A 23,774-nucleotide genomic window follows, 5' to 3' on the forward strand; every position below is an offset into this window, starting at 1 on the left:
TCTAGGTAGCTACTCACCCTGGATACTGCACTGTATCTCGTGGCTTTCCTATACCCTGCTCTCGTGTCCGTAAATCATTCCTTTAAAAAAAAATCTCTTCAAATTACCCAGTCTGAGAGTGCCACCTGTTCCCTGCTGTGACTCTGATTGATACAGGAGGCCAACAAATCTCCTCAGTCCTGTGTCAACTAATTTTTTAAAACAGTTTTTGCCTTTGATAAAGACATTTTGAAATTCTAAATGAATTTGGCCCACTGATTTCCCCGGTTCAAGTGCTAACTTAATTGTTCAAAAAACACTCTGCTGTATAAATCAAAGAACCTTTCCCTTCAGAAATACCTTGTTCCTTTTCCCCAATAGGTCATGTTTGTTTAACTGTATTATAATTTCTACCAGCTTGTACCATACTGAAGTGAGGCACCTAATTCATCATATCCCAAGGCCTGTAGCATCCTTTCTCATGGTAAACATGTTGGTAATATGAGCCATGAATTTGTGATGCCCATTTAGGTCAATAATTCTATAATCTCACTGTTGAATTTCTTCCTAATACGTGGTATTTGCAAATTGGCATTGGGGAGTTAGAGTTGTTTGTATCTATTTGTATTGATCATGTCTAAAATATTTTGTATGTTTTCCATTATTTATTCCTGAGCAGTCTTCCTCAAAAAGTAATTACAAGACTCTCTCTCGTATACGTGCCTGCATTCAAGTGTTAAATACTGATTGCCAACCAAGCACATATTAGGAAGAAACATGAATGAAGACTAACACACTGCCTTCAGGAATAGTATTGTCTAAAAATGCCTAAAATCCGATGTAAATAATTTAATTTAGATACTAGAAATCCCATTATTTTTTGGCTCAAGTTTGTCCCCAATTCAATGATGGCTGACCACTCTCAGATATTATTGGGGACAAGCTAATTTCCTTGCAGAAAGAAATAAAGAAAATTTAGTTGGGGCTAAAGGATACTCACATTAGAATGGATTTTTAAAGTAAAAAGGGAAACAGTTCTAAGATCTCAAAAAAACCACTTTTCCTACATAGCAACAAGGACAAGAAACTATAGGTGAAGTAGTCAGGTTGAAAGAGTATTAGGTTATGCCTACTCACATAACCAGACTTGAAAATGGTGACTTTGCCATCACATCCCAGGTGGAAAGACCAGAGGATATTTCAGAACTCATAGAATTCTCCTATGGGGTTCCCATTCTAGTGAGACTCTTATGAGTTACAATACTTTAATTTCAAGCAATAGAAAATCAACCTAAAGTGGCATAAACAATAAAGGGAATTTATTGGCCTATGTAACTAAAAAGTCTAAAGGTAATGGCTTCAGGTAAGGCTTGATCTAACAGCTCAAAAAATGCCCCCAAATGACATCTCTTCTTTCTATTTTTTACCTCTACTTCCTCAATAATGGCTACATTGTAAGATAGTTCTCACTCGGTGGTCTCTGGTGATTGCTGGCACCTCCTAGGACTTCAGCTTTGCAGTTCAAGTACAGAAAGAAGAAGAGAATCTGCTTTTTGATATCTCCAACAAAAGTTCTGGAATAAGAGTTGCACTGGTACTAATTGTCCTGATTTGAACTGTGCATCTACTTGAAAATTAATCACTTGCTGGTGGAGGAGCAAGAGAGAGTGTGTGTCAATATGCTGATTGGTGTTAGTGATTCTCACAACTACAGGGCTGGTTGGGAAGATTATTGGTTGGCAGGGGGAACTAGGAATTGGATGCTGGAGAAGGGGCTACCAAATGTCTGCAGGAGCCACTAAACACTCTGGAGTCTAAGAATATGAAGAACAGGAGGATATTTCCTTATAGTGCCCAAATAAAGCCAGCCAGAGGGTAACGCCCCTATATTCACCTTTGAACTTCTATCTTTCTCAACAGATCTGGCAGTTCAGCAGCCTATTCTCCAAAATCAAGAGCTGGGAGTTTAATGAAGTCACCTCCATGTCTGAGCACCTGAAGTCCTGTCCTTTCAACATTGTAGAGCACAAAACTGACCCGATTCTTTTGACCAGCATGCGTCAGCCCCGTGAGCAGGCCCGAGAGAGCTTAGTCTCCACCTTTAGAGTCAGACCACGAGGAAGATACGTCTCCTAAAAATTTAGATGCCACTCGATGCACCCTTCTTGGATTTCTTCTCGGAGTTCCTGAAGTAGGACAGAGTGTGGTTTTGAGGACTCCCTTCTGTAAACTGCCTATTTGCTTATCGGGGTGTATTGGAACACACAATGTCCTTGGAAACCTCAACACAAGGCCTAAGAATTTCCTAAGCCATGTCTTGTACCATAGTGCCACATTGATGACTTGTTTCCTTTTTTCTTTTCTTTTCTTTTTTCTTTCTTTCTAAAATAGATTGGTCTGAGAAGAAAATAAGTAATTTGAGGCCATTTGGAAGATGGACCCAATTTCTTAAGCGATGAGAGAGCACGAAATTCCATAACCAGTACAGGCCTGTGCTTTTACATGGGCTTTTTAGTTCACAAAGCACTTTCAAATTTATGGGACAGGAAACGCAGGATGGGACTAAGGAGCAGACAGTTACTCCCCAGGGAATGCAGGATGAAGGGAAAAAAGCTGGAGGCTCTGGAGCTGGGTCTGTTTTGACTGTCAAGTCCGGGGCTCGTTTTGGTTATTCTACTGCCTCTAGGCCAGGGTAGTCCTAACACAGCCTGACATAGGAGAGCCCCTGGCTGAGCATGGCAGCCTTGAAGACACCACAGGCCAAAACATGAGGGGCAGAAACGGGATCACAGAGTCTGTTGTTAGAATCTTGGCAACATACAGCAGGAAAGCCTTGATAAATGGGGAGTCCAAAGGAGACACCATATTTATGGAGAACATTAGGACAAAAAGTCACCAACTTACTTTGTAACATTTTAATAATGACTTAAGGGTCAAGATTTTTTTCTTCTGAAAATTATGTTCTGAGTTAGGCAGAATATAGGCATGGCCCTGGGCCACCCTGTGCTATCTGAAATGACCTCAATACACTAATGCCAACCTCAGCGTCATGCTAGAATGCACAGGGCAGCCCAGGGAGACCACACCTTTGGCGAAGTCCAGACAAGGCCCACTGCAGTTCCTATGGCGCCAGTCACCAGCTCCTAGACACCACTTGGGTACCCCATTGGGGTCTTGGAGAGGAAGACACGTGAACATAATGGCTCCCTGAAATTGCTCCTACCCATCCATATTTCTGGTCATGCTTTCAGTCTGACAAAAATGGATGATACTACTGTTTTTGGTAACAAACAGTGAATATTCATAAGAACAAAAGTAATAGAAAAAAAGACACAGTAGAAACTGGCATCCCCTAAAGCAGGGCTTCTTAGCCTTGGAACTATTGACATTTTTAAATAGATAATTCTTTTTTTTTTTTTTTGGTGGGGGTGAAGAGGGGTTGGAGTTTCACTCTTGTTGCCCAGGCTGGAGCACAATGACATGATCTCGGCTCACTGCAACCTCCGCTTCCTGGGTTCAAGCGATTCTCCTGCCTCAGCCTCCCGAGTAACTGGGATTACTCGCCTGGCTAATTTTGTATTTTTAGTAGAGACGGGGTTTCTCCATGTTGTTCAGGCTGGTCTCAAACTCCCGACCTCAGGTGACTCGCCTGCCTTGGCCTCCCAAAGTGCTGGAATTACAGGTGTGAGCCACTGTGCCCTGCCTGAACTGGATAATTCTTTGTTGCAAGGGACTGTTCTGTGTACTACAGGATACTTGGCAGCATCCTTGGCCTATCCATTAAATGCCAGTAGCACCCCCACAGTGGCAACAATCAAAAATGTCACCAGACATTGCTAAATGTCAGGGAGCAAAATGGCTCCCCGTTGAAAATCCCTAAAGGATGTCACACTAGTGACAATAAGTTAGGATATGCTTATTTTTTAGTACAGCAAAATCTTATCGCACATAGCTATCCACAATAGTTATGATTTAATGCAGCTCTTTATTTATGAAATAGGTTTTAGACATGTGGTGATTTTAAGTTGGGAACCAGAAGGAAGTGATTTGTTTGGTATGGCTTCATGTCCTTCAGCCACACACAAGAATGTATCCTTTCAGCTCTCTTTGGTTATACCTGAAGCCAGGAGCGCTGAGTTATTAGCCTTGTGTTTATATTCCTCTCACTGCAACTAGTGTCATTTTCCCAGCAGTCCTAGCAGTCCTCAAGCAAGTGGGAAATAGGAAAAGAAAAGGACAGGCATTGTAGGGAAGCAGAGGATAAAGAATTTAGCCAACAAAAGAAACAATCTAGTTAATCTGGGTGCTTTTATTTCCTGGGTTCTCTCTAAACATGGTTCAGAGCTGGTGTAGATGAAGTAGGTGAAACCTCTGAAAAGAGTCAAGAAGGCAGTAGAGCAAGTCCCAGACCAGAAATATGCTCATCTTTTCATCGTAATGTGCCACTCGGTACTATTTGGTAATGTCACTCTATTTTTCCTAATCCCATCCTTTGGTTTGTATTTCATATTTGTATATAAGGCACCATTTTCTAAAAATATGACTAGGGTGTGACCTAAGGTTTTATTCCGTGAAGATGAGTAACTGGAAAGAAGCTAACACTGCAGTGGGAAGGAAGGAAGAGAGTTGTCCAGGTGGTAGTTTGACGTGTTTTGAATCTAGTCCTTCCTACATGGAGGATAAAAGCTCCTAAAGTCCACTCTGGGTTTGTGATTTTAATAGAAATAGAAAGGGAAACTATAGACCAATGGAGATGAAAATCAGGGGCTATGGATGGATGGAGGAGAAACAAGGTGCTACAAAGAGAAAGGAAGAGGGCAGAAGGCTTTCCCTTCCCAAACTGGGTAAGTGGGGGAAGCCTCAGTTCAGGAGAGTGGCACTGCCCACAACTGCTTTGTGGGTTGCACACTTCCAGCCGCACTCTCCCCCTCCAGTTGCTGCCTTCAGAGCCGTACTGAAGCATGAGCTTCAATAAGACAAGCACACTTCATAGTAAGAGGGCAGTGGCACCAAAGCCTTTCAGAGCAACTATGGATTAGACAGAAATGATTTGTGAGAGGAAGCTGGAGTGAACAGCATGAACAGCGAGTGTTACCTGACAGAGGCAAGACAGCTACATGTGGCTTCAGATTTAGAAACAGCTGAGGGGAGCAAAGAGGGACTGTGTACACAGGGAGTGAAGATGTCTATGGGCAGAGCCCTTGGTGAGTATCATCACCAAGAAAGGCAGTCCAGAGTAGAGATTAGCCAAATATGGAGGCTGAGGTCTGTAGAACTGGGCCAGAGAAGACCTTGCTGCCTTAGTAGCATAAGGGTCTGGAAAAGAAGTTTCTATCTCACAACAAAGGAAAAAGTGAAAAGCAAGGTGGAACTTGAAGATGTGTCACGAAAATCACTATAAAAGTCTGATTTATGTGTGATGTCAAATCAAACTGAAATGAAGAATGAGATTGAGTATATTTGTGGTGACTGACCTCCGTATACTAGAAACCTCAGTGTCTCTAGAAGAGGAAATAAAAGCTGCTTTGCACTCTGAAAGGCTAATTGGGTGAATCTTATAAGTTAGGTCTAGAGACAGATGTGTGATTCACAGGCATAGAAGTTGTTGCTGAAACCAAGTGTGTATCATGAAGAAAGACCAGAGCACAAGCCCGAGACCAAACTTGTCCAACCTGCCTTATTGTGGTGTTGTTCTGTTTTGTTTTCTTTTGTTTTAGGCTTTTAGCAGCCTGAAACCATGGTTTTTAGTTTCTGTCTCTAGTGATAAGCAGAAAAGAGGAATGAGAAAGGGACTTTACTGGCCCAACCAGAAACAGAAACTACGAACCCACGGCTGAATTCGCTCCCTTGGACACCCTGCTGGGCAGCTCACCAACTCTATGAAGCCCTGGAGCAACTAACTGTGGGTCTTAGCAACTCATTCTAGCTCCTCCTCGATCCCAATGCCTTCTCCATCTTTTCTTTCTTTCTTTTTTTTTGAGACAGGGTCTCCCTCTGTCGCCCAGGCTGGAGTGCAGTGGTGTGATCACAGCTCATTGAAGCCTTGACTTTGACTTCCCAGGCTCAGGTGATTCTCCCACCTCAGACTACTGAGTAGCTGGGACTATAGGCCCACACTACCATGCCCAGCCATTGCTCAGGCTGATCTGTTTTGGACTGGGTTTAAAATGCAGCCTAAGGAGGCCAGGTGCAGTGGCTTATGCCTGTAAACCCAGCACTTTGGGAGGCTAAGGGGGGCGATCACCTGAGGTCAGGAGTTCAAGATCAGCCTGGCCAACATGGGGAAACCCCATCTCTATTAAAAATACAAAAATTAGCTAGGCATGGTGGCGCACGCCTGTAGTCGCAGCTACTCGGGGGGCTGAGGCAGGAGAATCTCTTGAACTCAGGAAGTGGAGGCTGCAGTGAGCTGAGATCACGCTGCGGCACCCCAGCCTGGGTGACAGAGCAAAACTCCTTCTCAAAAAAAAAAAAAGTTCAGCCTAAGGAAAAGGCCTAGGCTTTGACATCTAGGGTGCAGGGGAATTGGCAGTGGTAAGAGAAAGTCTCCTGGATATGCCTGGAAGAGGAAAGGTTGGAGCCTTAAGATTTGGGGCCATGAGGGCCACACAAAAAGTACTATTTACCTCAGCATACGGGTGAACCATAGTCTCGCTTTATTTCGAATTTTAGGACTGAACAGAAAGACGGTTCAGAGATATTTCTTCAGGGAAGGAAAGTGGGCAAATAGCACAATCAGGCAAACCACACGATCTAGACGTACTTTCCCGGGTAAACAAACCGGGAAGCCCAGAGCTCACAGAGGAGGAGAGCAGAGCTTGGGGTGGCAGAGAGGTGTTCATGGGGAAGGAGGCAGGAACACAAGAGAAATGTCCATGAGCTCACCCAGGATAGAGAGGACTCCTGGGGAAGGGGACCTCCTTCCCCATGCTGTCTCTGTCCCAAGCCCTTAATGAAGCTGGAGAGGGAAGTCTGTCCAGAACCTCATCTGGTTAGACATTTGCAGCAGGAATAGGGAGGGGGTGGAGGCAGAGCCACTTTGGACATGGGAAATCACAGTTGCAGTAGACAGTGAGCTCTAGTCACTCCAGAAGCTTGACATAATTTGCAGGGAAGAGTCCAAAGTGGCCATGGCAACGTCCCCGCCACCAGCCCTCGTCCACCATCTCAATGTCAGTGATTACATCGTCCGGATCAAAGGAAAGCTCATCACTTCCCTCTGGGGAGAAAGTTGAGGGGATATTAGAATGGTCAGACATGAATCTCTCTTTTCACATGTCCCCCTGTCTTATATCAGGGGCCTCCAGGTACCAGGCTCCTCAGGCCACTCCCAACCTACCTCCTTGGTAATCATATAGAGCCACAGCTGAGATCCCTAGAGTCCCAGCCCCAGCCGGGCAGCCTGATGATCCTGCATAATGAGAAACACAAACATGGTATCATCAACATGAAGAAGGCAAGCAGAGAAAGATCCTACTAGGGCAATGGAGAAATTCTTCTTCCTCTTACCCTCCCCTGGACATGACCAAATTCTCCTGCTTCTCCTCCCATCACTCACCAGCCAGAGCAGAAGAAAAAGAAGAATCTTCAGGCTCAAGCACCTCCTCATAGTCCCCCTCTTGTTCATCCTCCTGTTCATGCCTGTCCATCTCCTCAACATCCTCATAGTCATTCTCAGGCTCGGGCTCAGGCTCTGCTTCGTACACTGGCTCTTCCTCCACCTGGAGGCCTTCCAGAGTCCTAGGGGGCAGAGCTGGGGGCTCCTCATTGTCCTGAGAAGAGACAGTGTGGAGCACTGTGACTTTCACTTTCCAGGAGGACTCAATGGAGGACTGCCAAGACCCCTCCCTTCACCACCCTGCCTCTTCTCCCCTCCACCTTTGACTCCATCTAACAGCCTCTCCTGGGGAACACAGCCTTTCATCCATCTTCATTCTTCAATCTCCTCCCACACCCACCTACCCAAAACACATTCCAGAGGCAATGGGAAGAGAATGTAAAAAGTGTGCGGGGAGGGAAGTAGAAAACAAGTCAGATTATTTGGGAGACCAAGAAAACACTGAAGCAAAAGCACATTGTTGAGCTACCACAGCTAGGATAATCATCTCCCCTAGTTTGCCCAGGACAGAGGAGTTTCCCAGAAGGCAAGGTCTTCAGTGCTAACGCCAGAACAGTGCAAGGCAAACCAGGATGGTTGGCCACCCTGCACAGCCCATCTTCCTAAGACTCGAGGAGACGGGGTGGGGGCAGAGAATCTTTGGGGGTTTGCTTACCTCCGGGAGAGTCTGCCTAATGGGCAGCAAGGGCACTGGGTGTTCCCTGCTGGTTCTCACAGGCTCAGACTCTGATGACGGAGGAGTCCCAGCTGGAGGCCAGGCCTGTGGAGAATGAAGCATCTCTCAAGTAAGCAAGCCTCCATCTTCACTCTTTTTTTTCTTTTTTTTTTTGAGATAGACTCTCGCTCTGTAGCCCAGGCTGGAGTGCAGTGGCATGATCTCAGCTCATTGCAACCTCCACCTCCCGGGTTCAAGCAATTCTCCTGCCTCAGCCTCCTGAGTAGCTGGGATTACAGGCACGCGCCACTATGCCTGGCTAATTTTTGTATTTTTAGTAGAGACAGGGTTTCACTATGTTGGTCAGGCTCGTCTTGAACTCCTGACCTCCTGACCTCATGGTCTGGCTGCCTTGGCCTGCCAAAGTGCTGGGATTACAGGCATGAGCCACCATACTCGGCCCATCTTCATTCTTTTTATTTTATTTTATTTATTTTTTGAGACAGGGTGTCACTCTGCTGCCCTGGCTGGAGCACAGTGGTGAGATCATAGCTCACTGTAGCCTCAAACTCTTGGGCTCAAACGATCCTCCTCTCTAAGCCTCCCAAGTAGCTGGGACTATAGGCATGCATCACAATGCCCAGCTAATTTTTTAATTGTTTTTATGAGATAGGGTCTTACTATGTTGCCCAGGTTGGTCTAGAACTCCTGGCTTCAAGTGATACTCTCACCTTGGCCTCCCCAAGTGCTAGGATTACAGGCATCAGCCACCACACCATGCATGTCTTCACTGTTACATTTACCAGGAACACCCTCTCCTGCTCTCTGCCAATTCAAATGGAACTCACCCCTCAAGATGGGCTCCAACCTGAAGTGACGGCCCCTTCCTCATAGTTCCTACAGCAATAATTGGCTGTGCTGGCTGGTGACTTGCTTTCTGTTGTACTATGTAAATCTTGAGGGTTTTTTCTAACATTCTGATAGGAGGTCCAATTACAGTCAGACTGAAGTCTTCTAAAGACAGAGACAACAGACCTTGCCTAACCCAGGGGAGGCTTTTGCCTTATTTTCTGCCAATGGTTTGGACCCCTTAGGCTCCTGTCTGGGCAAGAGATCCTGGATGTGGAACCCAGAGGGCCAGGCGCTCACCTCTGAGGAGATTTTCTTGGGCAGTGGGGCCGGTACTGCTGGCTCTTCCATAGCTATCACTGGCTGTGGAGCCTCAGGGCTCATCTTTGTCACAGCCTTTCGCTCCTGTTGCCTCCTGGCCACCTGCTGTGCCTTCTCCTCTTCCTCTCGCTTCCTCTTCTCCTCAGCCATGGACTCAAATTTCGCCTTCAGCCCACGGGCACCACTAGAAGCTGCAGACACAGGCAAGAAAAATTAGGGTTGTCTTGGATTGGAGGGTGAGGAAGGGCGTGGCACTTGAAGGAAGAAGGGGAATCAGTTAAATATACAGGAGGAGGGATTTGTGGGACAGGAAGGTAAAGAGGTATTGATAGAGGAACAAGGGGATAATAGGAGGATGGCATAGCCCTGAAGCCTGGATTTGTATAAAGCCAGGCTATGCGACCTAAGACTCGTGTCTTTTTTTTTTTTTTTTTCTTGAGACAGGGTCTCAGCCCAGGCTGGAGTGCAGTGGTGCAGTCATGGGACACTGCAGCCTCAACCTCCCAGGCTCAAGCAATCCTCCTACATCAGCCTCTGGAGTAGTTGGGACCACAAGTGTGCACCACCACACCTGGCTAATTTTTGTATTTTTTGTAGAGAGGGGATCTTGCTGTGTTGCCCAGCCTTATCTTGAACTCCAGGGTTCAAGTGATTATCCTACTTCAGCCTCCCAAAGTGCTGGGATTACAGGTGTGAGCCACCATGCCCAGCTGACTTGTGTCCTTTCTAAATTGTAAACCTTGGGCTTCCAACCAGCATCTTCCCCTGTCCATATTCAATAAATTTGTATGCCTTCTTCGAGCCACCACTCATCCTCAACCCCATCCAAAGTTCCTATCCCTGTGTGTCCTTCCCAAGTGGTTCCTCACCAATGTTCCCATGCCACCCCACCCCTGTCCCAAGCCACACTTTGTTCTGGGCCTCCAATTCCTTCCCCGACGTCACTCTGTCTATCCACTTGACTTTCCTTCTTCCTTTTCTTTTCTTTTCTTTTCTTTCTTTCTTTTTTGTTTTCTTTCTCTTTCTTTCTTCTTTCTTTTCTTTTCCTTTCTTTCTTTCCTTCTCTCTCCTTCCTTTCTTTCTTTCTCTCTTTCTTTCTCTCTCTCTTTCTTTCTCTCTTTCTTTCTCTCTCTCTTTCTTTCCTTCCTTCCTTCTTCCTTTCTTTCTTTCTTCCTTTCTTTCTTTCATCTCACTCTGTCACCCAGGCTGGAGTTTAGTGGCATGATCTCAGCTCACTCCAACTTCCGCCTCCTGGGTTCAAGCGATTCTCCTACCTCAGCCTCCCAAGTAGCTGGGATTATAGGTGCGCACCATCATGTCTGGCTAACTTTTGTATTTTTTATAGAGATGGGGTTTCCCCATGTTGTCCGAGCTGTTCTTAAATTCCTGAGCTCAAGCAATCCTCCCACTTTAGCCTCCCAAAGTGCTGGGATTACAGGCGTGAGCTCCGCCTTACCTGGTTTTTCTAGGAAAGACAGAATCTGGGAATATGAGGATAGGGATCAGGTCTAACTCAGCTAATCTAGGTAGTTAAAGGCATGGAGGATATAGTTTGGGGAAGAAAAAGAATGAGGGAGAAGGAAGTGAGGTGCATGGAGAGTGAATCACTAAGCCTCACCGGCTTCTATGGGCGTTGTCTTCTTATAAGCTGTGGTCGGGGCCTCCATTTCATTGAAGCCGACAGCACTCTGCAGGCAGGAGAACAGCACGTGTGTTGCGGGAGAGGGGCAAGGGTAGTGGTGACCTGGAGGCGGTATTGGGGGTTGGGGGCCACTATAGGAGGTATCCCTAACCATTGGATGCTCAACAGCTGGACAGCATGTTCCAATGTTGTTTTGTGGTAGAGAGGGGGTAAAGAAGTTCTTAACTGCTGAGTTCAGCTCCCACTTTCAGCAGCTCAGTGACCTTAGAATCTCACGTCTCCAAGCCCAGTTGCCTAGAACGTAGCAGGGCCCTTGGCCAATGCGTGAGAAGGAACTAGTGTAGGGAGGACAGTGGCATGGGGTGGGAAGAGACTTAAGATTGGGTTAAGCAATGCCAAGAAATCAATACAATTTCCAGTCCAATGCGACCTTTCCCTGTGGTTTACCTGTGTCTCTGTATGCATCTCCCACTGTCCTCAAAGCTCAGGCTTTGGAAGACATGCCCCTTAGATGCTGAGGGCAGTCAGTGGGGAGTAAATGATGCCAACAGGACAGGCTCTGTGTGCCCGGCACCACCATCCCCTCCCTCTCCCAGCCTTCTTCACGCTCTTCTCTGCACACTTGCCTAAACTTAGGGAACTCTTCTTAAGACATTGGTGTTCTGGTGCTTTACCTTATCCACTCGGTCCTTCTGGATTCCATACTGGCCACCAAAGCCCTTGGCATAATCTGCAGGACAGAAAGTTCTGAGTTATAGGAGATCAAAATGCTGGGAATGGGTAGTGAGAAGAATCAGTGGGAAGAAAAACAGGAATGTGGAAAACAGACGTAGGAAGAAATGTGAGAATCAGAGGATAGAGGGAGGCATGGATGGGAAGAGAGGGAAACAGATGGGGAAAAAATCTGGGAGTGAATGGAGAAGAGAAAGATGGAAATAGGGAAATACGGAAAGCAGAAAGCAACAGATAAGGAAAAATGTAAAAGAAATAGGAAAAAATACAGAGAGCACTCCAGCCATCCCTATGGGTTCCAGGGAAGCAGTAAACCTCTTTATCCTCTGTGAGGACAGCAGAGATCCCTCTAAGACTCATGGCAAACCATCTTCTGACCATCACCCAGCCTGTCTGTTCTCATTCCTTCCTGAATGCCCCATTCTCTCTCACCTCCCTCCTAGGCCCTGCTCTTAATCCTGCTGTTTTCCTCTCCATCTCTCCTCTCTCCCCTTACTACCATCACCCGTCCCCACACATGTGCTTACTGCCCTGGTACCCCCTGCTCTGCACATCTGCCCCTCTGTATTCTGGGGCCCTCGGGTGAGCTTCCAGAAAGAAAGAAAGGAGAGCCCTCTGCTATCTGTGACCTTCCCCCTTCCAACCCCAACTCACCTCGCTGGGACTCGTGTTTCTCCGTCTCTCCCTTGTAGTCATATCCCAGAGCTGCTTTGTCCCGTTTATCCTTTTCCACCCCGTACCGGCCACCAAAGCCACGAGAGTAATCTGTGGTCAAAGGAGCAGTCATGAGAGCCCACCCTTAGGCTCCAGCACACAGGGAAGCACTGGAGAAGAGAGGTCAGCAGGAATGTGTACAGAGTGTTAGGGTCCTGGGAAAAGAGCAGGGCTTGAATACAGGGGAATTAAAGAGAAGCCGTGTCTTAAGTAGTCTTTTAATTGAATATTGCTTACTTTTTCCCTCTCTTCTCTCATTTCCATGCCAAGATGAGAAGAACATTCCCATTTTCTCCCTTCTTCTTCAAGAAGGGGCAAGTATAGAGAATGAGGAGATTGCAGGAAAAAAAAAAGGCAGTTACATGAAATCTATGCCTTTCCCCTACTCCAATATAAGCACATAGAAATGTCTGATAAAACATAACAATTTTGTTTTAAAGAGTGAAGCTCAGGCCAGGCGCAGTGCTCATGCCTGTAATCCCAGCACTTTAGGGGCCGAGGCAGACGGATCACCTGAGGTCAGGAGTCTGTGACCAGCCTGGCCAAAATGGGGAAACCCTGTCTCTACTAAAAAATACAAAAATTATCCAGGCATGGTGATGTGTGTCTATAGTCCCAGCTACTGGGGAGGCTGAGGCAGGAGAGTCACTTGAATCTGGGAGGTGGAGGTTGCAGTGAGCCGAGATCACACCATCGCACTCCAGCCTCGGTGACACAGCGAGACTCAATCTCAAAAAAAAAAAAAAAAAAAAAAAAAAAAAAAAAAGTGAAGCTCAGAAGAAAGGAAGGGAAAAAATCCTGGCTCCAGAAAACCAGAGACAAAGAGATGAATCAAAGCTGTATGTGTGAAGATAATTATGAACTGACACCACAGAAAATCCAAGGCCATTTTTGGGGAATTTTTTGTTTGTTTTTAGAGATAGGGTCTTGCTCTTTTACCTAGGCTAGAGTGAAGGGTACAATCATGGCTCACTGTAACCTTGAGCTCCTCGGGTCAAGCAATCCTCCTGAGTAACTGGGACCACAGGCATGTGCCACCATGCCTTGCTAATTTAAAAAAAAAGTCTGTAGTGATAGGATCTCACTATGTTGACCAGGCTAGCCTTCAACTCCTGGGCTCAAAGGACCCACCCACCTCAGCCTCCCAAAGTGCTGCAATTACATGTGTGAACTACCACACCTGGTCAGATTTTAAATTCCAAATGTAATGAAAAGGGATTAGGATTGAGGCTCTGTGATTCTAATTTCCATAGAAGAATGGGGGAGGAGGGAGGAAAGCCAGAAATGAAGCTCTGTCCACTCCTATAAGAGAGTGCTAGAAAAATTCTACTCATTTACCCAGGAAAATCGTGAGGGGGGCTTGTAACCTGTTCAATATTTGATAGGGGGAAGATTTGCTTATGAGACTTGGAAACTCCAAGCCTACATCTAAGTGTAGAATGCAAATACACATTTTTTTTTCCACTTGTGTGATGCAGGAATTCTAAGCTGAGAAATTAACCAAATACTGATCCAGGAAAATATACATTTTGGAAAGAGTAAGCATAAGAAAGATGACATGAATACGAGATAAAGTGATCTCAAGACAAAGTGCATTCTAAGAGACAAGAAAGACATGCTCCAATGATAAAAGAACAATACCTTTCATCAGGAATATGTATGCTGGCATAAACCTATTCACTGAACCAAAATTCATGAAGCTCTCAAATAAAAGAAAAATGTAAAAAACCAGGTGTGGTGAACGCCTGTAGTCCCAGCCACTCAGAAGGCTGAGGCAGGAGGGTGGCTTGAGCCCAGGAGTTCGAGACCAGCCTGAGAAACATCGCAAGACTCTAACACACACACACACACACACACACACACACACACACACACACAATGCAAAAGCTGACAGAAGTAGAAAGAGAAATAGATAAATCTGTAACAGTAGTTGAAAATTTAACAACATCCTTTCATTAATTAATAGGTATTTTAGGCAAAAAGGAATCAGTAAAATTATAGAAGATCCAAACATTATCAACTAATAAGACCTAATTGACTCTTATACAACACTATACCCCAAACTACAGAATATACTTTTTTTCATGCATATAGAACATTGACCAAATAGACCATGTGCCGGTCCATAAGTCTCTAAGACAGTAAGTCTCAGTACATTTCAAAAGACTGAAATATTAGAGATCATATTCTGATCACAATAAAATTAAAGTACCAATAAAATTATCTAGAAAATTTCCCTGATACTTAGAAAATTAGTAACAACTTTTAAGTAATACATGTGTCAAAGAAGAAATTACAAGGGAAATAAGAAAGTATTTTTAACTGAATGATTTTTTTTTTTTTTGAGACAGGGTCTCACTCTGTTGCCCAGGCCAAAATGTAGTGGCACAATCATGGCTTGCTGCAGCCTCAACCTCCTGGACTCAAGTGATCCTCCCACATTAGCCCCCTGAATAGCTGGGACCACAGGTTTGTGATGAATGAAAATTAAAACACATATAATATTTGTTGAATGTAGCAAATGTTTGTAGCAAATGAACGTAGTGTTCAGAGGGAAATTTATAGCTTTTTAAGTGCCCATATAGTAAAGGAAGGCTTAAAATCAATTATCTAAGTTTCCACCTTAAGAGGCTAGAAAAAGAACAAACTAAATCAATACTAAGTAGAAGAAAAACATAATAAACATAAGAGCAGAAACCAATACATTTTTTAAAACAGGTAAACAATAGAGAAAATTAGCAAAGCCAAAAGCTTGTTCTTTGGAAAGAATAAATAAAATTGATGAACTTCCAGTAAGAATAATTAAAAAGAGAAAAAACATAAATAAATAAGACCAGAAATGAAAATAGGCATTTCATATCACTAGAAATCTTACAGAAGTTAAAAAGAAGAAAATATTATAAATGAATTTATGCCAATAAACCTGACAACACAGACAAAATGAACAAATTCCTTGAAAAGCACAACATACCATAAACAACTTAAAAACTAGAAAGACTTGAACTCCATGGGAAAAAATAATAATAAAGGGAAAAAAAAGTCCATTACTATTAAGACCTCTAGAGTTGAGCCAGAAGTAGAGGCAATATTTCCCTGGATGAGGTACCTACTAAACCCAGGGCACATGTAATTCTCATAAAACAAATATCCCTCTCCTTCACTCAAATAAGTTTATAAACAAAGATTACAAACCATCAAAGAAATAAATAACTATGAGGAACAACAGATTAGTCAGAAGAAATGGCACAGCCAAGAACTGCAAATAATATAAAATATGAAAGAAGCTGTAAAGTACATGTTTAAAATAATTAAAGAGCTTAAAGAAGTGGCACAGGGAACCGTAATGAAACCATAATGCCTTATGGAAAATGAATCAGCAGATGTGCAATAGAACCAAAAGAAACTCCAGAAATGAAAATATCTGATGTGGTGGCTCATGCCTGTAATCCCAGCACTCTGGTAGGCCCAGGCAGGAGGATCACTTCAGCCCAGGAGTTTGAGGCCAGCCTGGGCAACATAATGAGACTTTGTCTAAAAAAAGAGAGGGAAGGGAAGGGGAGGGGAGGGAAGGAGAGGGCAGGGCAGGGCAGGGCAGGGCAGGGCAGGGCAGGGCAGGGCACGGCAGGGAAGGGAAGGGAAAGGAAGGGAAGGGAAGATATTTGAAAGAAAGTTTAAAATGTAATGGACAGCTTAAGCAATAATGAAATACAGCTAAAGGGAGAATTAGTGAACTTAACCTAGATCTAAAGGAATAACCCAAAATGTGGCACAGGGACATAAAGAAAGAGAGAAGAGGTATTATTCAAAGAGAAAATGCCTGAGAACTTTCTATAATGAAAGTCACATCTGAGGCTGAAAAAGGGCAGTAAGTCCCATATAGGATAATAAAAGTAGATCTAACATCCAGACACACCCTAATAATAGTGCAGAATATCAGAGACCAAAAGAAAATCTTTAATTAAAAAAAACCCAGAGATATAAGACATGTTACCTACTCAGGAATGACAGTCTGACACAAGAGAGATGTCAGAGACGATGAAATAAGATCTTCAAAGTGATGAAGGGAAAATAAAAATGAAGAATGATGCAACATAAAGACATTTTACACTGAAAGTTTTTTCATAGACTCATTAAAAGAATTATCAATGGAATATTTTAGCAAGAAGGAAATAGAAGACACAAAGGTGAAACAATGAAATACAATAAGCAATGTCGAGCTAGGAAATGGGTAAATACCTTGGTCAATTTAAAAAAGCACTTACTAAGTAATAATAATGATTCATTTTTGTGGGGTTTATAAGATGGAATCAATAATAAGATGGAATAAGATGGAACCAACATACTGAACAACAATATGGTTGGTTAAAAAGAATGTAGTTAAAATATTCTATGTTTCCGATATACTCCGGAAGAGATTGTGATTAATTTTAAATTTAAGTCAAAGATGCATGTTAAAATTTAGCAATAACCTTCTAAAAAAAAGGAATAGAATACCTTATTTTCAATCCATTAGAGAAAAAAGAAGGATTCAAAAACTTGATCAATATGGCCGGGCGCAGTGGCTCAAGCCTGTAATCCCAGCACTTTGGGAGGCCGAGGCGGGCGGATCACGAGGTCAGGAGATAAAGACCATCCTAGCTAACACAGTGAAACCCCGTCTCCACTAAAAATACGAAAATTAGCCCAGCGTAGTGGTGGGCGCCTGTAGTCCCAGCTACTCGGGAGGCTAAGGCAGGAGAATGGCGTGAAACAGGGAGGTGGAGCTTGCAGTGAGCCAAGATTGCGCCACTGCACTCCAGCCTGGGCAACAGAGCCAGACTCCATCTCAAAAAAAAAAAAAAAAAAAAACTTGATCAATATTACAGAAAGTGATCATAGAGAAAAACAGAAGCAAGTACACACTGGGTTTAAAAAGCATATAAAATAGGGCCAGGCACGGTGGTTCACACCTGTAATCCCAGCACTTTGAGAGGCAGAGACAGGTGGATCACGAGGTCAGGAGATAAAGACCATCCTAGCTAACACAGTGAAACCCCGTCTCCACTAAAAATACGAAAATTAGCCCAGCGTAGTGGTGGGCGCCTGTAGTCCCAGCTACTCGGGAGGCTAAGGCAGGAGAATGGCGTGAAACAGGGAGGTGGAGCTTGCAGTGAGCCAAGATTGCGCCACTGCACTCCAGCCTGGGCAACAGAGCCAGACTCCATCTCAAAAAAAAAAAAAAAAAAAAACTTGATCAATATTACAGAAAGTGATCATAGAGAAAAACAGAAGCAAGTACACACTGGGTTTAAAAAGCATATAAAATAGGGCCAGGCACGGTGGTTCACACCTGTAATCCCAGCACTTTGAGAGGCAGAGACAGGTGGATCACGAGGTCAGGAGATCTAGACCATCCTGGCTAACACAGTGAAACCCTGTCTCTACTAAAAATACACACAAAAAATTAGCCAGGCATGGTGGCAGTCACCTGTAGTCCCAGCTACTCGGGAGGCTGAGGCAGGAGAATGGTGTGAACCCAGGACGCAGAGCTCGCAGTGAGCCAAGATAGTGCCACTGCACTCTAGCCTGGGTGACAGAGCGAGACTCCCTCTCAAAAAAATAAAAAAGTATATAAAATAGCGCTGGGTGCGGTGGCTCATGCCTGTAATCCCAGCACTTTGAGAGGGTGAGAGGGGAGAATCACTCCAGCCAAAATGTTCAAGACTGCCTGGGCAACATAGTGAGACTCCATCTCTACAAAGAATAAAAAATTAGCCAGGCATGGTGGTGCACACCTGTAGTCGCAGCTACTCAGAACGCTGAGGTGGGAGGATCGCTTGAGCCCAGAAAGTCGAAGCTTCAGTGACCCGTGATGGTGCCACTGCACTCCCGCCTGGGTGACAGTGCAAGACCCTATCTCAAAAACAAACAAATGAACAAAAAGTAAATAAAATAGTGGCGAGCTGGGTCATGGAAGTTAAAAAGCTGATGACAACTGCTGGAAGATAGTCTTAGCAGAAGAGCCTGCCAGTCAGATTGCTGAGGCTGAGTGAAGTACAGTGTCCTTGCCTTTCTGAGATGTGTGCTTCTCCACTTCTCCTTTATAATCAAAGCCGACTGCTGACTACAGAGAAGAGGAGAGAGAATTGGTTAGTCAGAGCTGACAGGTTTTCCCCTTCCTAACCTCCCCTTACTCCCAGCCAGCCCCAGAGGTAGTTTGTAGGGGCTTCGGGCTGAGTATGGGTGTTTAATGTAGAAACAGGCTGGTATGGACACAGGATACTACAGAGCAATGAACATAGGCTCTGGACACAGACAGTTTTAGGTTCAAACCCTACATCCCCTATTTATAGTTGTTGAAGTTTAGGCACGTTCCTTTATATTACTAAGCCCCAGTCTCTTTTAATATAAAATCAGGAGAGGCATGCATGCCTGCCTTATCTACCTCGACTGTAAAATGAGAGAAATGATCCCTCTTCCTTTGGGATATCATGAGAACTAAATGGGACAAGGTAAAGTGTCTACTTAGGTTCATTCACTAACTTAATGCTTTTCTTCCTAACAAATCCTCATAAAAGTGAAATGTAATACCTAGAAAAGTGCCTTGTAAGGTACAAAGCACTCTGCTCATGAAGAGACATTATCCTATTCCCAGTTGATAATGCTGTGCCTCTTCTCTTTCATTACTCAGTAATGGAAACACAAATATGTGGATTTTGGTGGGATAACTGCAACCAGGAGAGTCTGGATCCTAGCTGGCTCCGGGACTGGACATGTTGCCCAGATACCCAACATTACTGCAGAGTTTTGGAGCTTTGTTCTCCATCTGGCTCAGGAACTATGGGTATCTAAGCAAGTCTGGGTTTTTGCATCTTAAGAACTAATTAACATGTATTGTTTCTTGATTTACATGACACACTGACTGGATGATTCCATTTGTGGCTTGTGAGCAAAAGATGTAAGAATCGGAGATTAAGCAAAGGCAGGCAAGAGTGGGGCCAAGATGGAACAGGGAATTCCGTCCTGATTCTAGAACATTGCATGCTCCATATTCCACTATTGCCTTCTACATCTTCCCTTAGCTTTGCAGTATGTTTTAAACTTCCCTGGTTTTGTTTTTCATAGTTTTACCCTCCAATGATGCAAACAATTAATGTTCTAGAACTTAGCTGCCTTAGCTTCCAATCTTTAGCTTTAAGGATTCATGTCCACCTAATTAACAACCGTTGGTAAAAACAAAGAAAAAATCTCGGCTAACTGTGAAGGAGATGTCCTCTCTCTGTGTGCAGCTGCAGGGCAGGAGACACTATTCTACACCATAAAAAATGAGTTCAAAGAATCTGACCTAATAAGACATGGAACTAAAAACATCAATGAGTTATCAGTCTTACTCTCCTGTCAACAATATGATGCTGTAATCATACGGTACTTTTTTTTCTCTTCAAAACAACATTTTGTTTTGTTTTGTACAAAGAAGTCTTTAAAGATATCTGGACTTCATAGATTGACGCTAAATCCTGTAAATAGTAACCCTAATTAGTTGTTTAACTTGATTATCTGCTGCCATGGCAATAATATTTAAACGGATGACTCTGTTTTCCTAAAAGGCATGAGTATTTATAAGGTTTTGATGTTAAGCCAAAAGAAGAGCTTAGACGATTCTCTGTTCTATCTTCATGCATATGAGTATAATAAAAACCAGTGGCTTGAGGAATTATTCATTCAAATACACAGTTTGAGAGTCTTCTCCTTATTTGAATCACTGTCTTTCAGCTCAGCATGTGGCTTCCAACATTGGCACCAAGGGACTTGCTGACGGAGGTATACCTGTGATGGTGTCAGGTCCTCACAGCATCCACTGCCTGTCTTTCAACAAAGAAGCATGTGCCTCCATCCAGGGGTGAGTGTGGGCAACTTTCACATGACTGGAGGTGAGTGGCTGGGAGAGAGTGGTCACTTACCTTGTCTGCCCTGTCCCTCTCAACTCCGTACTTGCCCCCAAAGCCTTTGGCAGCATCCGTCTGAGAAGAGTGCTTCTCCACCTCGGCAACATACTCATGGCCCACTGCACTCTGAGAAAAATCAAGGATGGAGTGAGTGAAAAGATAAAAATGACCTTAAAAAAATAAATACAGAGATGGAGTGGGATGTAGGCATGTAAGAAATTCCATTCTGGGTCAGATCTATGGCCTCTGACAGTGGTGCCAAAAAATATGCGATGGGAGAGCAAGATGACTTTTTCTGGAGACCTGCTCATCCCTGTTCTTCTTTAATATCATTAAGGAATCCTTCATTCTGAACACTCCCATAGGATGGGCTGGGAACCAGGGGATAGAGACTAGGTAGACAGAGCAGGTTTTAAACCAGAAACAAAAAGAGCTGAAACAAGAGAATTGTGCAGCAGAACAGAGTGTAGTGTGGGGTAGTGTGGAGGAACGACCAAGGGGACTGACCGGACGCCATAGCCAGGATGGAATATTTCATTAGGAAAGTCAGTGATTTTGTTCTAGATCTTTGCTCCTGTATGGCCGTCAAAGTTCAGAAGTGAACTCTGAGCTTTATACAACATGTAATGTAGGACATATATACAAAAAAAATCACTAAATACACAGCAAAGAAAATAATAAAGAGAAGTTGCAACATAGACATAATACATAAACATTTAAAAGCAGCAAATGATTTTAAAACATATTTTTTCCTTCTCCACTTGTGCTCCCTGTCTTCTTGGTCTAGGAGTTACAGTGCTGTTGGGGCTACAACAGGCCAGCAGTTCTAATATCTTGGCTCTTATTTTCTGCCATGTATATCTTATGTGTTGAGATCAGAAAGATTTGATACAAATAACATGTGGACATTATATTTTAGAGACCAAATGAATACTGTACTTTTGAATGAGTTTTAACTCATGAACCAATAAATGAGTCAAAAAATATATATTCTGATCTAGAACAAAAGTATCTGGGTGTTTTAGTGAAATATTTTATATATACTTTAATATTATATACTATATATTTATGAATAAACTATATATTTATAATATAAATATATCATATAATTATAATATATTAAAATATACATATAATATAAATTTATATATTTACATTTACTTATAATTATGTTACATATATTAATATTATATATTTATAAATATATTTATAAATCATTATATAAGTATATAATATATAATGTATTAATATATAATATATTAATTATATACTTATATATAATATATACTTATAAGTAACTATATACTTATATATAACAGATACTATAAGTATATATAATATATCTATATTATATATCATATTATATATACTTATATATTGTATATTATATATACTAATATAATATATAATCTACATTATTAATGCATTATATTACATATATTAATGTGTAATATAATATATTAATATATTAATAAATTAATGCATTAATATATTAATAATATGTAATATAATGTAATATTAATATTATATATCATAATTAACATATAATATATTATATATACTTATATAAGTATATATATAAAATGCAATATATTTATACTTATATATACTTATATAAGTATATATAATATAATATATATAAAATATATAAAATATATATATTTTAATAATATATATTATATTTTATATAAGTATATATAAAGTATATATAAGTATATATAAAATATAATATATAATATATAATATATATTTTATATATGTATATATAAAATATAATATATATATTATATTTATTATAACATACAAAATATATAAGTATATATAATAAATATATGCTTATATAATTATATATAATATATAATGTAGATTATATATTATATTAGTATATATAATATATAATATATGTATATATATGATATATATAATATAGATATATTATATATACTTATAGTATCTGTTATATATAAGTATATAGTTACTTATAAGTATATATTATATATAAGTATATAATTAATATATTATATATTAATACATTATATATTATATACTTCTATACTTATATAATGATTTATAAATATATTTATAAATATATATTATTAATATATGTAACATAATTATAAGTAAATGTAAATATATAAATTTATATTATATGTATATTTTAATATATTATAATTATATGATATATTTATATTATAATTATATATTATATATAAATAATATAATATATATAATATAATATATATAATATAATATATATCCATATTATATATAATATAATATATATAATATATAATATAATATATAATATCTATATTATATATAATATAATATATAATATCTATATTATATATAATATTATATATAATATATAATATAATATATAATATAATATATAATATCTATATTATATCTATAGATATATCTATATGTAATATAGATATATCTATATTATATATTATATATAATATGTAATATAGATATATCTATATTATATATTATATATATAATATGTAATATAGATATATCTATATTATATATTATATATTATATATAATATGTAATATATATTACATATTATATATAATATGTAATATATATTACATATTATATATAATATGTAATATATATTATATATTATATATATTATATATAATATGTAATATATATTATATATTATATATATTATATATAATATGTAATATATATTATCTATAAGTATATATACTTATAGATATTATATAAGTATATATACTTATATATACTTATATAATTATATACTTATATATATTATATATTATATATACTTATATAATTATATACTTATATATTATATATTATATATACTTATATAATTATATACTTATATATATTATATATTATATATACTTATATAATTATATACTTATATATATTATATATTATATATATACTTATATAATTATATACTTATATTGGCTCTTACAGAGCCAATTATTTTATAGCCAATGATTTATTATAGAGTCAATTATATATACTTATATATAATTGGCTCTTATTATAGAGACATATAATTATATATAAGTACATAATTATATATATTTACAAAATATATAAGTATATATAATATATCTCTTTTTTAATGTATTTTTTTAAAGCAAATCTTTCCCTTTCAACTTACCTTGTCCATTCGGTCTCTTTCTACTCCAAACCGACCTCCATAGCCATGGGATGCTTTGGGCCCTGACTCCATCTCTTTCTTCTTGAGAACATCATGCTCCTCTGATACTTTGTTCCTCAGCTGGTGGATGCTGGAAGAAACCACATGACCAAGGCTCATCTATCCCAGGGAGATCAACAAAC

At 40.7% G+C, this 23,774-nt stretch overlaps 2 protein-coding genes across 3 annotated transcripts in view; one reads left to right on the forward strand and one right to left on the reverse strand.

Moving 5' to 3' along the window:
- Window positions 1–6,435, forward strand: part of FBXO40 (F-box protein 40) — a 38,436-nt gene extending 32,001 nt beyond the window's left edge. The window contains exon 4 of the mRNA XM_055259487.2: window positions 1,900–6,435. Within this exon, the coding sequence (XP_055115462.1) occupies window positions 1,900–2,115 (216 nt within the window). The 3' untranslated portion in view covers window positions 2,116–6,435. The remainder of the gene's footprint in view (window positions 1–1,899) is intronic.
- Window positions 6,436–6,612: 177 nt separating this feature from the next.
- Window positions 6,613–23,774, reverse strand: part of HCLS1 (hematopoietic cell-specific Lyn substrate 1) — a 30,887-nt gene continuing 13,725 nt past the window's right edge. The window contains exons 4-14 of one of the 2 annotated variants that reach the window (XM_055259488.2): window positions 23,593–23,722; window positions 20,451–20,561; window positions 18,559–18,613; window positions 12,451–12,561; window positions 11,739–11,794; window positions 11,041–11,110; window positions 9,402–9,613; window positions 8,253–8,357; window positions 7,538–7,751; window positions 7,319–7,390; window positions 6,613–7,198 (exon numbers count right to left, since the gene is read on the reverse strand). In XM_055259488.2, coding sequence (XP_055115463.1) covers window positions 7,062–7,198; window positions 7,319–7,390; window positions 7,538–7,751; window positions 8,253–8,357; window positions 9,402–9,613; window positions 11,041–11,110; window positions 11,739–11,794; window positions 12,451–12,561; window positions 18,559–18,613; window positions 20,451–20,561; window positions 23,593–23,722 — 1,273 coding nt within the window. In that variant the 3' untranslated portion in view covers window positions 6,613–7,061. The remainder of the gene's footprint in view (window positions 7,199–7,318; window positions 7,391–7,537; window positions 7,752–8,252; window positions 8,358–9,401; window positions 9,614–11,040; window positions 11,111–11,738; window positions 11,795–12,450; window positions 12,562–18,558; window positions 18,614–20,450; window positions 20,562–23,592; window positions 23,723–23,774) is intronic. The other variant, XM_055259489.2, reaches the window with a different exon arrangement.

Source organism: Symphalangus syndactylus, chromosome 21, assembly GCF_028878055.3.
Source record: "Symphalangus syndactylus isolate Jambi chromosome 21, NHGRI_mSymSyn1-v2.1_pri, whole genome shotgun sequence".
In the NCBI taxonomy this organism is placed as follows: Eukaryota; Metazoa; Chordata; class Mammalia; order Primates; family Hylobatidae; genus Symphalangus; species Symphalangus syndactylus.